The sequence below is a fragment of the Vipera berus genome, assembly GCF_964194415.1.
Source record: "Vipera berus genome assembly, chromosome: 2".
In the NCBI taxonomy this organism is placed as follows: Eukaryota; Metazoa; Chordata; class Lepidosauria; order Squamata; family Viperidae; genus Vipera; species Vipera berus.
Window position 1 is genome coordinate 130,774,250 of NC_138203.1, and position 14,205 is coordinate 130,788,454.

At 41.6% G+C, this 14,205-nt stretch overlaps 1 protein-coding gene across 4 annotated transcripts in view; it reads right to left on the bottom strand.

Moving 5' to 3' along the window:
- SPRYD3 (SPRY domain containing 3) overlaps positions 1-14,205 on the bottom strand; it is a 53,543-nt gene that overhangs the window by 13,923 nt on the left and 25,415 nt on the right. For all 4 annotated transcript variants that reach the window (XM_081321370.1, XM_081321373.1, XM_081321371.1 and 1 more), the window contains exons 7-8: positions 8,876-9,025; positions 3,587-3,644 (exon numbers count right to left, since the gene is read on the bottom strand). In XM_081321370.1, coding sequence (XP_081177496.1) covers positions 3,587-3,644; positions 8,876-9,025 — 208 coding nt within the window. The remainder of the gene's footprint in view (positions 1-3,586; positions 3,645-8,875; positions 9,026-14,205) is intronic.

Here is a 14,205-nt window from a genome sequence, read left to right on the forward strand (position 1 = left end):
ATTTTGGTGTGACACATCTGGCCTGCGGGCCGGCAGCTTGACATGCCTGATCTAATCTATTTTTTTTGGGGGGGGGAGCTAAATTGTTTGCCAGGTAATTATTTTCTCTCCCAAGTACTCAGAAGCGTAGTGCAGACAAATTGCTTAACCACAATTTGTTGGCTTCATCCTAGTCGAGAGCCCACACAAATTATGCAACTATATTTACCTTCTCAGATCTCCCCCCAGGTATATCAGATTTCATCAGTTCTCAGTTGGTTAAGCATGGGTGAACATATAGAAAGAAATTATTGTGAGATTACTAGTGAGAATCGCTATTTTAACCATGGTTTGCTAATGCAGACTTAATTGTTGTTTCTGTAAATGAGGCAGACTCCATTTCGCTACCTAATTATAGGACTTTGGTTTTAGTGAGGAATCATTTTTACTTATCGTTATGCTGATGGTTGCCCAGTAGCTAAGTGCAAAACTAAGCATGAGTATCTCTATTATATGATGTAAAAAATGCCAAACTAAAAAATGAAACATTTGTGCCAGCATGACAAACTATGATATTGGAGTCTTGGAAACCACTAGCTGTGCTGAAGCCAGATCATGTATGAATCTAAAACAAAACAGAAATAGGGAAAAAAGGATCAAAAGCATCAAACAGAAGCAAGCAGTGGGGTACCACAAGATTCCGCCTTAGGCCCAGTACTCTTCAATATCTTCATTAATGACTTAGATGAGGGAATTGAAAGGCAACTCATCACACTAAACTGGCAGGAGTAGCCAACACCCAGAAGACAAGCTCAGGATCCAAAAAGATCTTGACAGACTTGAATAATGGGTCCTATCCAACAAAATGAGTTTCAATGTGGAGAAAAGCAAAGTTTTACGTCTAGGCAGGAAAAATAAAAAAAATATAAGGACAGATTAGGTGACACCTGGCTCAGAAACAGTAACTGTGAGAGGGACCTTGGAGTCCTAGTGGACAATCACTTGACTATGAGCCAGCAGTGTACAGCAGCAGCCAAAAAAGCTAATACAATTCTGGGTTGCATAAACAGAGGCACAAAGTATTAGTACCGCTTTATAAAACCCTAGTGAGACCACACCTGGAATACTGCAACCAATTTTGGTCACCATACTACAAAAAATGATGTTGAGACCTTGGAAAAAGTTCAGAGAAGAGCAACTAAAATGATCCAAGGCCTGGAGACTAAAACGTATGAAGAACGGCTGCAGGACTTGGGTCTGGCTAGTCCAAAGGTCTGCAACCCACAGCTCCGGAGCCGCATGCAGCTCTTTCAGCCGTCTCCTGCGGCTCCCAGTCTTCTGCTACGTGTAGTCCAAAAAAAAAAAAAAAGTGGGACTAAAAAAGTTCAACCAATCAATTCAAATATGCAGGGTAGGTGCATATCTCGCCTCGGCTCCACTCTTCAGTCAAACCCTGTTCTGTGCATGTACGCGCATGCGCACACATTTTTTGCGGCTCCCAGTTTTTCCTTTTGTAGGGAACCGGTTCTAAGTGGCTCTTTCACTGTTTCAGGTTGCTGACCCCTGGGCTAGTCTAAAGAAAAGAAGAAACAGGGGCGACATGATAGCACTACTCCAGTATTTGAAGGGCTGCCAAAAGAAGAGGGCATCAAACTATTCTCCAAAGCAACAGAGGGGCTGGAAACTGACCAAAGAGGGAAGCAACCTGGAATTAAGGAGAAACTTCCTAATGGTGAGGACAATTAACCAGTGGAACAGCTTGCCTCCAGAAATTGTGAGCGCTCCATCGCTGGAGGTTTTTAAGAACAGACTGGACAGTCACTTGTCTAAGATGGTATAGGTTTTCTTGCTTGAGCAGGGGGCTGGACTAGAAGACCTCCAAGGTCCCTTCCAGCTCTATTCTATTCTAAATGTTAAACTCTTTTCAGGAATTCCCCAGAAGACAATGAAGAGAACCCTAAGAAGAAGCTGAAGAATGATAGATAGGTGACTAGAAATAGCTTCTTCGCCATTACTGGGATTGATACTACAGGGAACTGAGACATAGCTTCAGCTCACGAGAGGCAGTATCTATGGTTGGCTGTGTCTTCTAGTTTATTTTATTTTTATTTTTATTCCAAAGACTCAGGGCGGCTTACAAGCTTAGCAGTAGCCTTCATCTTATGTATATGCCTGCTTATTAGGGCTTTCACACACACCCCAAGCGGCATTATTACAAAGTCAGCTTGATTGCCCCCAACAATCTGGTTTTAATAAGAGGAGTCAGGCTTGAACTGTTGGGCTCTTGGTGTTCTCTAAATATGGATTCTTACATAGCTAGAATACCAATCAAATCATGAGATGGAGATAACCAGCAGAAACCTCAAATTCTCTAGAATAAAAAATAAATGAAAATAAAACAAAACTTAAATCAGCCTATGAGAAATGCTAACTAATAACTTCCATGAGTGGATAGGTAAGAAGACAGTGAACTGGCCAGCAATTCTTCTCTCTTAGAAGAATTATCAAGAAATTGTAGCGGAAAATATTATTTTAGAGGAGATATTATTCCTTTCCCATGTCCAGTAAGGAGGCTTTTTATATGATGCTTATTTTGTCTTCATTTTGAACAAATGACATCCAACAAATTCAATATTTGCTGTTCTAGTCTGGCATCTATTCCTACTAGTCAGAGGTGCTTAAATGATTAACTGCCCTAACAAATTAGCTAATTATGCTGTATCTTATTTAAACAATCAAGACCAATAGAAGCTCAGAGTAATACTCAAACGTTGCCGCAAAGTGACAAGGCTCCGTTTTGCTATCCACTCTGAAGAAAAATCACTCCAGATTTGGAATCAAAAACTTTTGATATTATCCACTAAAAACAAGAAAAAACAATTCCAACATACAAAAAAAAATTCAACATACTCCCATTTTCATCTTTCAGATGTCAGAGAGCAACTGAGGATATATTATCAAACCTCTGACCTCTGCTCAATCCCCTATCCATTCCCACTGCCAAACCTAACAGTTTCATCCAAGTGTTGATAATGTACTTTATTTTTTTTATCTCAGAGGGATAAATTACTTTTTATTTACTAAACTCACACATATTAGATTTTAATTCCAACAGGCCAGCTTTAAAAATAAACATTCAACAACTCTTAAGAAGCTCCAATGTTCAAAAGCCATGCTGGGGCGCCCTGTGGTACACAGAAAACAGCATTTAACTTTCACATCCTGGATCTATCTGGAAACTGATCCCAGGACCATCTTCCCCCCACCCCACCCCACCCCCCCTTAGCTCACCTGCAATGCAAAATATAATGTTCACATATTATTTGAGAGGTTAGCAAGAAGTGGGGTGTTAAAAGCCATAGACCATAACTGAAGGAATTCTCATCTGACTAGGCTACTTTCATCTTCATACGCCTTCCACATAAGAGGCTGTTTCAGACAATATTTTGAAAGGTGACGTAACCTTTTAAATTGCTGCAACTGTACTGTTTTAACCTCTGTAAGTTGCTAGACAGTGGACATCTCCATGGTAGCCTTTTAGAGAAAGCAAATACAGCGAAATCAACGTAACATGGAATTCAGCCAGAGCTGGGTCTTGGATACTCACCTGCATGGTAGGCCACAGACCCTCTGCTCCAGCCAGGATGCCGGTTTTTGGGGTAATCCTAGGGCAAAAAAGACATACAGCCAGTTGCACATCAACACATTTCTTTTGGCAAAAAATGCCCCAGAGAGGCATGATTCAACAAACAAGCATGCACCTCCTCTTTAGTGAAAGCTCTCACTTCCACTGTGGACCTTTTAGATAGATAGATAGATAGATAGATAGATAGATAGATAGATAGATAGATAGATAGATAGATATAGATAGATATAGATATAGAGATATAGATAGATAAGATAGATAGATAGATAGACAGACATAGGAATATATATATATATATATATATATATATATATATATATATATATATATATATATATATATATATATATATATATATATATATATATGTTTCAAATGTTAACTATTTAGATTACCTTGCTAGGCCCCAAACATGGAGCAAATCTTTATTTCCTGTTTTCAGCCTATCTTGAAGGCCATCGAACAGGCTGTAGTCACACTGGACAGTTCATATATTTGTGTAAATTACTAACAAAGAATTAAAGGGAAACTGAAATGCATTTCTGACCCTTTAGTCTTCATCAGTCAGCTATACCCTTCTGAGATTCGAACCTGGGCTGATTGCATATTAGGCAGTGTTATTTGCCTCTAAGCCACAAGGTCTCTCTCACTTTTTGTTAGCTTTCTGCAAGGGAAGATATGTTTCAAATGTTAACTATTTAGATTACCTTGCTAGGCCCCAAACATGGAGCAAATCTTTATTTCCTGTTTTCAGCCTATCTTGAAGGCCATCGAACAGGCTGTAGTCACACTGGACAGTTCATATATTTGTGTAAATTACTAACAAAGAATTAAAGGTTCTTTAACTAAATAGTTAACATTTGAAACATATCTTCCCTTGCAGATAGCTAACAAAAAGTGAGAGAGACCTTGTGGCTTAGAGGCAAATAACACTGCCTAATATGCAATCAGCCCAGGTTCGAATCTCAGAAGGGTATAGCTGACTGATGAAGACTAAAGAGTCAGAAATGCATTTCAGTTTCCCTTTAATTCTTTGTTAGTAATTTACACAAATATATATATATATATATATATATATATATATATATATATATATATATATATAGCAAAACCGCACCCACCCCATTCCCAGCAATGGGGAAAAAAGTCACGCTACATCACGTCACGTCACGTGACATTGCAAGTTTGACACCCCCTGTTTAAACCATAAGCAGTGGCAGAAGGAAAGGGAGGGGAGCCTTCTTAGGAACTGCTAAAACACTCACATGGGAGATCAAGCAATATTTTCTGAATTTTCCCAGAGCTTAGCAACTACAAGACACCGCTGCTCAAGTTAGGCTAGCTAAAAGAGCAACGGAAAAATATGGCAGGATTAAGAAAAACCAACTATTGGGGGGGGGGGGAAATTAACATAGTCTTTATTTCTAGGTGCCACACCTCCTTCCTTTAATTTAAACATTATTTGTTACTATCTTGTTCATTTAACCCATTTCTGGAATCTTGGTTGATACAAAAAAGGAGAGTTTTTACAGTCAAGGGTTAAGCCTTCCACAGCTCGGGCCACACACCCTGGCCCAAAGACAAAAGTCCTTGCTCAGGTGAGGATGGACTTTATACTGGTTTGTCTCTTTGGTAGTTTTAGGGCTAGTTTTAGAGATCTCTGAAAGCAGAATCATGGCAACTGGACTTATTTTCTTGCTGGTTTGAGACATTTCACCACTCAACCCAGCAGCTTCTTCAGTCCGAGCATGTTGGTTAGAGAAATCTGAGTAAGCAGAGAGTCGTTGGAATGTACCAACTAGTATAGATGATGCTGCCCCATTCGTATTCCTACCAAACCTCAGGGTTTCTTCCCAGAGTGTGTGGCAATATTATCACCTACTCAGATTTTCCTAACCAGCATGCAAAATACGAAAGCATATACGTATAAGCCGCATTTGATCATCACGAGCCGCTGACTATTGTTGACTGGATCTGGGGAGAGTTGCAGTCAAGCATAGCAAGAAAGCATCTGGCGGGGGGAGAGAAAATTCTGTTGCTTTCTACCCACAAAAGTCAACATGCAAGCATTCTTAAAGAAAGTAGCAAATGGCTATTTATATATTGCTGCCATTACAATTAGCACAGAAGTGTTATCAAACAAGGCCCTGACTTTTCCTTTTCCCAGAAGAGATTGCGTGCATTGGTCTGATTTGTAGCTATTACACTACTACACTAGTACTATTACTACACTCACCTCCTGTAGTCTCCAAGGCAAAATGCAGGTGGTTAATTTTAAAGCCAGGATGGCTTAAACAACCCATCTCCACAGAAATCAATTGCACAGCATCCACACTGGATGAACCTCATACCCTATTTCTCCACATCTTGGCTCTCTTAAAGCAAGGGTGGAGAATCTAGTCCTCTGAACATTTCCTGACTACAATTCCTATCAATATCAATGGCCACGCTGGCTGGAACCGATGGGAATTTGAGCACAACGACCTTCATCCATTCTGTCTCAAGCTGTGGAGTGGCAACAGTTGGAAGCAGACAAATATGTAAATGGTCACACAGATTTTTTTTTTAATGGGATGACTTAAGATTTTTTCATTTTGTGTCAGGACACACTAACATGCCATGAAAATGAGTCCAGATATTGTCATATTTCATTCACAGAAAGAAGAGGGGATCTGGTGTTCTTGTATGATTTACTTGTCTGGTCTGACAAATTCTACTTAATTTCTGAATTTCCAGCACCATTTTCTTACAACATTCAATTTTAATCATACACTGAAGCAAAACTTTCAGTTTGTCCTATCAGAATTTTATCTAGAATAGATCACTTATCTAGCTCACATTCATATAGTTACCCTGGCCACAAAAGAGAAGTGGTTGGCGGTCTTCTTTGAGAATGTTCAATTTCCCCAATCTAATCTAAAATGACAACAAATCTGCTACTCAAGAACAGTACTAACCAAATTCAATTCTCTCACTGGATGTTAAGCCTGACTTGCAGGCTTCCTTCATTACTATCTAAGTCAAAACTTTTTGCATACTCTTTTTCTGCTTTCTTTTCCTCGTGATGGCTAAAGACTCACTATGGCTGCTCCTGGTTTCCTTACAAACTGAAGCAGGATCCCCCCAAAGTCAGCTCCTGGTTATATCCAGGCTCCCTTGCCTGCCCCTCATCCTGCCCTTACGTACGCACAGAGATACACCAGATGTAGAAATGCCAGATCATTTCAGGGCAAGTTATTCTCCGGTGAATCAAGAACTCAAGGGAGAGTGAAAGGATGTTGATCCAGTTCTTATTCCTTTTTGGATCTCCCATGACTGCTGAGATTGGCTGGTTGTAGCAAGAGGAGGAGGGAAGGAGCTGGCTCAGTCTCAAAGGCCACATGAATCGAGGCCATGCATAGAAGCAAACAACAGAACCAGATGGCTGCATCGGACAAGAAAGGAAGAGGGACAGGCGCCAATCCAGCCCCAATATGCATTGCAGCCTGGTTCTAATTTATTCATTGGAATTTGCCCGTAACGAGAGAGCCTAACTTGGCCAATCCAAAGCAGAAGATGCTGTGCGGGACAAAGAGGCATCCATGGGTTGATCGATGACGGTGCAGACCTTTATTTGCTAAGGGTTATCCTGATCTTTGCAGCTGTCATATTTTTGCTCTGATGAAAGTCTGAAGGAAGTGGAAGAGCGGCAGCTAACTCAAGGCCTCAGTTTTGCAGGCAGAACTTTGTAGGTGAGCATAACCAAGTCAAGAGGAAAGAAACTGACTTCCTGCCGACATAGCTGCAACGTCGAACACCCTCCATGGCTCACTTTTAAAAACCACAATAAGGCCTACATAGGACAGACGGCACATTTGGAATGTCTTCCCTCGTTGAATTGCATTTCATTAATCGGGGTGTCAAGTTGAAGTTGAGTTTTGAAACAATCTCACCTTCCACCAGCCTATCCCCATCCCCCATCTTTGAGCTGAAAGGGGCCAGTTAGACCCGTGAGTTCAACCCTTGTTCGGAGAAGGGATCGATCCGAATGAAAGCATCCTCGAGAGACGAACATCCACAGCCTCTGCTTGAAGGTATCCAGGGAAGGAGAGCCAACCACCTCTCTAAGGAACTCATTGGGGTTCAAGGGGAAATTAAAGGAAATTTGAGGTGCCAGGCCTGAAGAAACAAAGGGAGGGGATTTTAGCTTTCCACTGTCATTTTGCAGGACACGCTGGCAAGAGTTGAAGGAGAGTTGTGGAAGAAACGGACGAACGAAAGAGAAGTTTGCACAAAAGGCAGGCCTTGGGGGAAATGGCTATGGCACAGCTTCATTGCAAAAGCTTCATTGCCGACCCAGAGTTACTAAAACTGGCAAAGTGCACGAAGAAAGGCCGAGGAGACTGCAACGGACCTCAGAGAGCGCTAGCTTAGAGAGGGATTTCATATTGGTGAACCCTGATTTCATATTATGACCAAGAATGAGTGGAGAAGAGCCGTCTTGCTGCAGCAGTTCTATGCAATGACAGGTCTTAAAAAGGCTTGTTCCAACTGCCCTCCAATGAGAGAAAACGCTACTTTCTCCATGCCCCCGTCACTGCTTTGTTTTAGGTCCATCCCATCCCTTATGAACACTAACAAGGAGACTCTGTGATATGGTTTCTGTTTGGCAGCTGGACCGTGCCGTGACTCATCATTTCACATGGAGACTTTTAAACATCTGCTGCCTGACTTGGCCTAACACTGAAGCCTCAAATGGATCAAATTAAACCCCAGCTTTAACCCCAGATTCTGAGATATTGCCAGCCATCTTCAGTTTTGCAAAGATATTTTAAAGAGCAAGGAATGCAAGCTATACTGAGAAACAAACTTAAGCCCTTTGTTAGCCCTTGCTTAGTTCTTCCCTACAGCAACTTTTGTGGTCAGCTGTGAACAATTTTGTCACCGACTGTAGGGTTTTGTAAATTGGGTGCTGCTTCCCCAGAAGATGGCGAGGGAACCACGTGGGAAAGATCCCAACAAATCGTTTTGGCTTATGGTTGTGTCGGTGAGCCCTAAGGGAGTGTATCACAAGGCAAAGAGGTCTTGAGCAGCTCCATGTTAAAGGGGACTTCTTACCTTCTCTCAATACACAACACATATTCCTTCACACATACATAAAATTGTTCCCCCCAATTTGATGCCATGTTGGGACTGCACACCTGGGAACTCGAGTTAATGAGGGAACCTCTAAAGGCAGAACAGTCTCCATTTACGCTCCAGCTTTTTTACCTTGCGGGCAAGGCCCAGAGCGATGTAGCACTTCTCTCCTGGATCCACAATCTCCACCTCAAAGTAGTGACTCCTGGTACTCAGAGGCTGCCGAGCTTGTGCAAGACCCACATCAATGATGCTCTTCCCTTTCCCTATATATTCCAAGAGCTGCAAAGAGAAGACAAGACAATAGCTGATCGCCCATCTGGCCTGACACTCCATCTTCTGAAGTCACCACAGGCAGCCATAATCCTATCAACATCCTCTGTGTTAATGATAGAGAATTTTGAAAGGTTGACAAGCAAGAGCAAACGGGGACTCCCCAAGGTAACTGAGAGAGCCATAGGGTAAGCATTCATTAGACTTGGTTGGCTGCATGGTAATTAAACAGTCCGTATGCCTTACAAGGTGGAACAACAATCAGATCAAGAGTAACATGTGAAATCACAAACTAGAAAAATCCTATCTTTGCAAATATCACATAACCACTTCCATGGATATGTAAGGCTGCTTTTCAACAAGATGGGAAATATTCCCCCAAACAACAACATTATTATTATTATTGTTGTTGTTGTTGTTGTTATTGTTATTGTTATTATTGTTATTATTATTTGCTTTTCCCATTTTGCAGTATTTTTGCATTTTGAATATGCTATAGACAACTAGGAGTCCAAGACATGCATCCACAAACTACTCTATCTTATTTGATAGAAACTTCCAAGCTAAAGGTTACAATAATTTGGAAGATCAGCAAATTTTGATCTCATTGCAACCCTGAAATGGTTACAAACATAAAACAATACAACTAAAGGAAGTGGATTTTCCAAAAATGGATATTGATTATAGGTGTTTTTCAAATAAACCATTAAACTATGTAACAGATTAGTAAACTACACTGCTGTTCAATGTATTATTAATTCTTGCTCCAATTTAATAATTTGCTGAGGTTATCCCTAGAATATATGCTGCCATCATTTTGATTTTATCATGCAACATCTTTACTTATACCGTGTTTCCCCGAAAACAAGACCCAACCGGAAAATAAGCCCTTACGTGATTTTTTTTCAGGACGCTCGTAAAATAGGCCCCGCCCCCAAAATAAGCCCCAGTTAAGTTCGACATATTTCCCCGAAAAGAAGACCTACCGTAACCAGAAAATAAGCCCTGGGCCTAATGCATCTTTTGGAGTAAAAATTAATATAAGACCCGGTCTTATTTGGGGGGAAACACGGGTATGTCCATTCTGGTTTAAAAACTGTTGGCTTTATTTCTGAATTTAAGCAGCACAGGTAGTGGTCAGCTTATGACCGTTCATTTACCAATTGTTCGGGCTTATAACAATGCTGGAAAAAAGGGACGTATGACCAATCCCCACACTACTAACTGGTGCAGCATCCCCATTCACATGACGAAAGTTAGGGGCACTTGGCAACCGGCATGCATTTACAATGGTTGCAGTGCCCGGGGGGTGTGGGTGGGGGGGAGTCACACGATCGCCATTTGCAATCTCCCCAGCTGGCTTCCGTCAAGCAAAGTCAACGGGGGAAGCCGGATTTACTGAAACAATCCCGTGATTCACTTAAGCAACAGTAACACCTGCAACTAAAAAGGTTGAAAAATCAGGGGCAATTCACTTAATAACCGACTCGCTTAGCAATGGAAGCTCCAGTCCCACTGTGGTTGCACATCAAGGTCCCCCTGTACTTGTTGTACCTGGCTTTCTTCCTCTTCCCTCTTGAGGAAGCCTTGTCTAGATGGACACCTTTGCTCCGCGAGCTGCATTGGTTACCAGTTGTCTTCCGGCTGAGGTTCAAGGTGTTGGTAATGACCTACAAAGCCCTCCATGGCATGGGTCCAGAATACCTTGGGGAGCACCTGCAGCCGGCGTCATCTTCCCTCCGCCCAGTACGCTCCCACAGAGAGGGCCTCCTCAGGGTGCCGCCAGTCAAAGAATGCCGACTGGTGACCCCCAGGGGGAGAGCGTTCTCTGTGGGTGCACCGGATTTATGGAACCATCTTCCGGTAGAGCTCCGGATGGCGCCCGATCTCCGCTCCTTCCGGCGCGACCTTAAAACCCATCTCTTTAACGAAGCGGGCCTGGCCTGATGGGACGGGGTGGGATTGTTACTATGATTTTAATTTTAAATTTGTATTATTATGGGCACTGTTTAATCATGTTTTAATAATTTTAATTTTTTTGTACCTGTTTTTATGTATTGCCCTGTTAACCGCCCTGAGTCTCTTGAGAGAAGGGCGGTATATAAATTAAATAAATAAATAAATAAATAAATTATAGATTTCATCAACCTCAGAGCAATTTCCCGCATACAAGTTTTAAAGAAATATTACTTGCGCCCATCCAGATAGGCAGCCTATCAGTGACAAGCCTTCAGCAATAACCACATCCGTGCTCTCAACAATATTCAGCATGCAAGAATATTCTTCTTCACTGATATCGCTTCAATGAAGTCTGCAAAAGGGCAGGACTCAGGTGTGTGTATAATTATAGTAACTGGTGCGCCCAATGCGACCCTCGTGACCTCTCGTCTGGACTACTGTAATGTTCTCTACATGGGGCTGCCCTTGAAGACCACTCGGAGGCTCCAACTGGTGCAGAATGCAGCCGCGCGAGTTGTCTTGGGGGTTTCCCAATACTCCCATGTTACACCTTTGCTCCGCGAGCTGCATTGGCTGCCGGTTGCCCTCCGGGTGAGATTCAAGGTGTTGGTAATGACTTACAAAGCCCTACATGGCATGGGTCCAGATTACCTACGGCAACACCTGCGGCCGGCGTCAACTTCCCTCCATCCAGTGCGCTCCCACAGAGAGGGCCTCCTCAGGGTGCCTCCGATCAAAGAATGCCGATTGGTGGCCCCCAGGGGGAGGGCGTTCTCTGTGGGCGCGCCAGACCTGTGGAACCGCTTGCCGGTTGAGCTCCGGATGGCCCCCGACCTCAGCTCCTTCCGGCGCGATCTAAATACTTATCTATTCGAGCAATCTGACCTGGTTTGATGGGTTAGGGTTGGGGTTTTAATATGTCTTTTAATTACTGTTTTAAATCTGGGCATAATATTTAATTGTTTTTTAACTTTTGTATTTCGTTTTTATATTTATTGCCCTGTACACCGCCCTGAGTCCTTCGGGAGAAGGGCGGTATAAAAATATAATAAATAAATACATACACATAAGATTCCACATAAGCACAGACTTAGGGTATTTCAGGGACCTTGTCTGCACAGAAGCCAACTTGCACATGATATGTGCAGAGGGACAGGCAGTCAATGTATGTGTGCCTCTAGAATGCAACATGTTCCACCTCTGCTCCTTGAACTGGTTGCCAGTTTACTCCTGGGTCCAATTCAAGGTTTTGAAGTTTAAAGCCCTTCGCGGCATGAGGCCAGATTATCTAAAGGACCACCTATCCCTGATTCCCATCAAATCCAGCAGAAGAGGTATGCTGCAGGTCCTGTCTGCACTGGAGCCACAAATGGCAGAAGCCAGGAGATGGGCCTTTTTTTTTGCCATGGTGCTCAGCTTATGGAACTTCATCCCCCCCTGAAGTGAGTAGGTTCCATCCTTGTTAATTTTCCAGAAGTCCCTCAAAACTTAATTTGGCCCTGAGGCCTGGCGGCCCCAAGATACCAGTGTTTAGATGGCTCTATTGTGTTTAATATTTGCTGTCCTCTCTTTGCATTTTAATCATAATTTTTTCTAGCTATGTTAATTTTTATACTACTACTTATAGTTTATGTAGTTATGCAGTTTATACTGTTATATGGTTATTCTGTAGACAGTTACTCTGCTTTACATAGTAACATTTTGTGAGATAGATGGTTATATAAATTATCTATCTATCTATCATCTATCTATCTATCTATCTATCTATCTATCTATCTATCTATCTATCTACCTACCTACCTACCTACCTACCTACCTACCTACAGTAGTGGCCAAAATTGTGGAAACCTTTTGAGAAAAGTATATTTTTGAGATTTGATGGCTAATAACACCAATTTTTTGGAGTAGTACCATAAAATTATATATCAATGGAAAGATAATTTAATCAAGAATGTAATAGTTTGTTCAATTATCTGTACTGTAGTCTATGAAAAGTTATAGCCAAATAACCAGAAAGAGGAAGCACAACTTGCTTTGGTTGATATCAGGTAGCTTTCCTTCATCCGATTGTAGCCAATGAGCACGAGTGTTTAGAGAGCCAATCGTGTGTCATCTTGTTTTGGCACAGAGCCAATCAGATCACAGTAGGGTTCAGTTATCAATGTCATGTGTTGAAGCTGAGAGGAGGACGTTTGTCAGTGTGTTATGTGATGGCTATCAAGTTGGTTGGGGTTTTTTCCCCCTTTCATTTAGTGAGCTTGTAAAATGTAATAAAATTAAAGTAATGGTGCAAAGAGTTGACTGGTCGCCCAGAAAGTGATGTAAAATAGTATTATTAAGTGAACAAGGCTACAGTTATAAAGAAATTTGAAGAAAAATTGGTGGAAACTTAACCAAAGGTGGCATTTCTAACTGTACACTTTTCCCAAAAAGTTTCCACAATTTTGGCCACTACTGTATCTATCTTTCTTTCTGTCGGCTCTCCTTTCAAATGTTGCACCTGTGATAGATAATGTCAATTAAACAATGTTTATAAAGGTGGAGTTCATTAGCAGTATTCATATAAGAAAGTGTCTCGTCACTGAACAGCTCAAAAGGGCTAAAAAGCCTCTAGTCCTGTTCAGATCCTGTTCCATGTGACTCACATCCAGTGGCAGTGAAGCAAAAATCCTATTTTGGTTTTTGCATTGCAAAATATCTTACATAGTTTTATACCAAGGATGCAGATAATTCTATGTAAACTAAGGAAGTTGAATAAATGTTCACAAACCTTTTGGTTTTGCATCATTTACTATGCTAACAATATAAGGAGCCAGCAGCTTTTTATGCATAAAAGCCTGTATCTTTAACAACTAGACCTTTCCCCCAGAGGCTTCTGATATCACAGACCCTAACCTAAATGTTATGCTATTTGAAACCAAACAGAAATGTTGACATCTCCATCCCCATAGTTTAAGAACATTGTACCCCAGGACAGCCAAGTTATATTGACACCGGAGGCAAACCATCCCACAAGTATCTTTTTTCTATGATGCTGGCAATCAAATGCAAGAACACATTAAATTCTAATTTGCTGGCCTTTTGTGACATCCAACACCAGTTCTGCCTAAGAACAGGGCTGCCAGTAATACATTCTAGAGATTTCTTGCATACTTTCCAGTCTATCTTTCCAGCCGCACTGGTTAGAAGCCTTCCGTTTTTAAAGAAAAGCAAAGGGATTGCAGGAAACA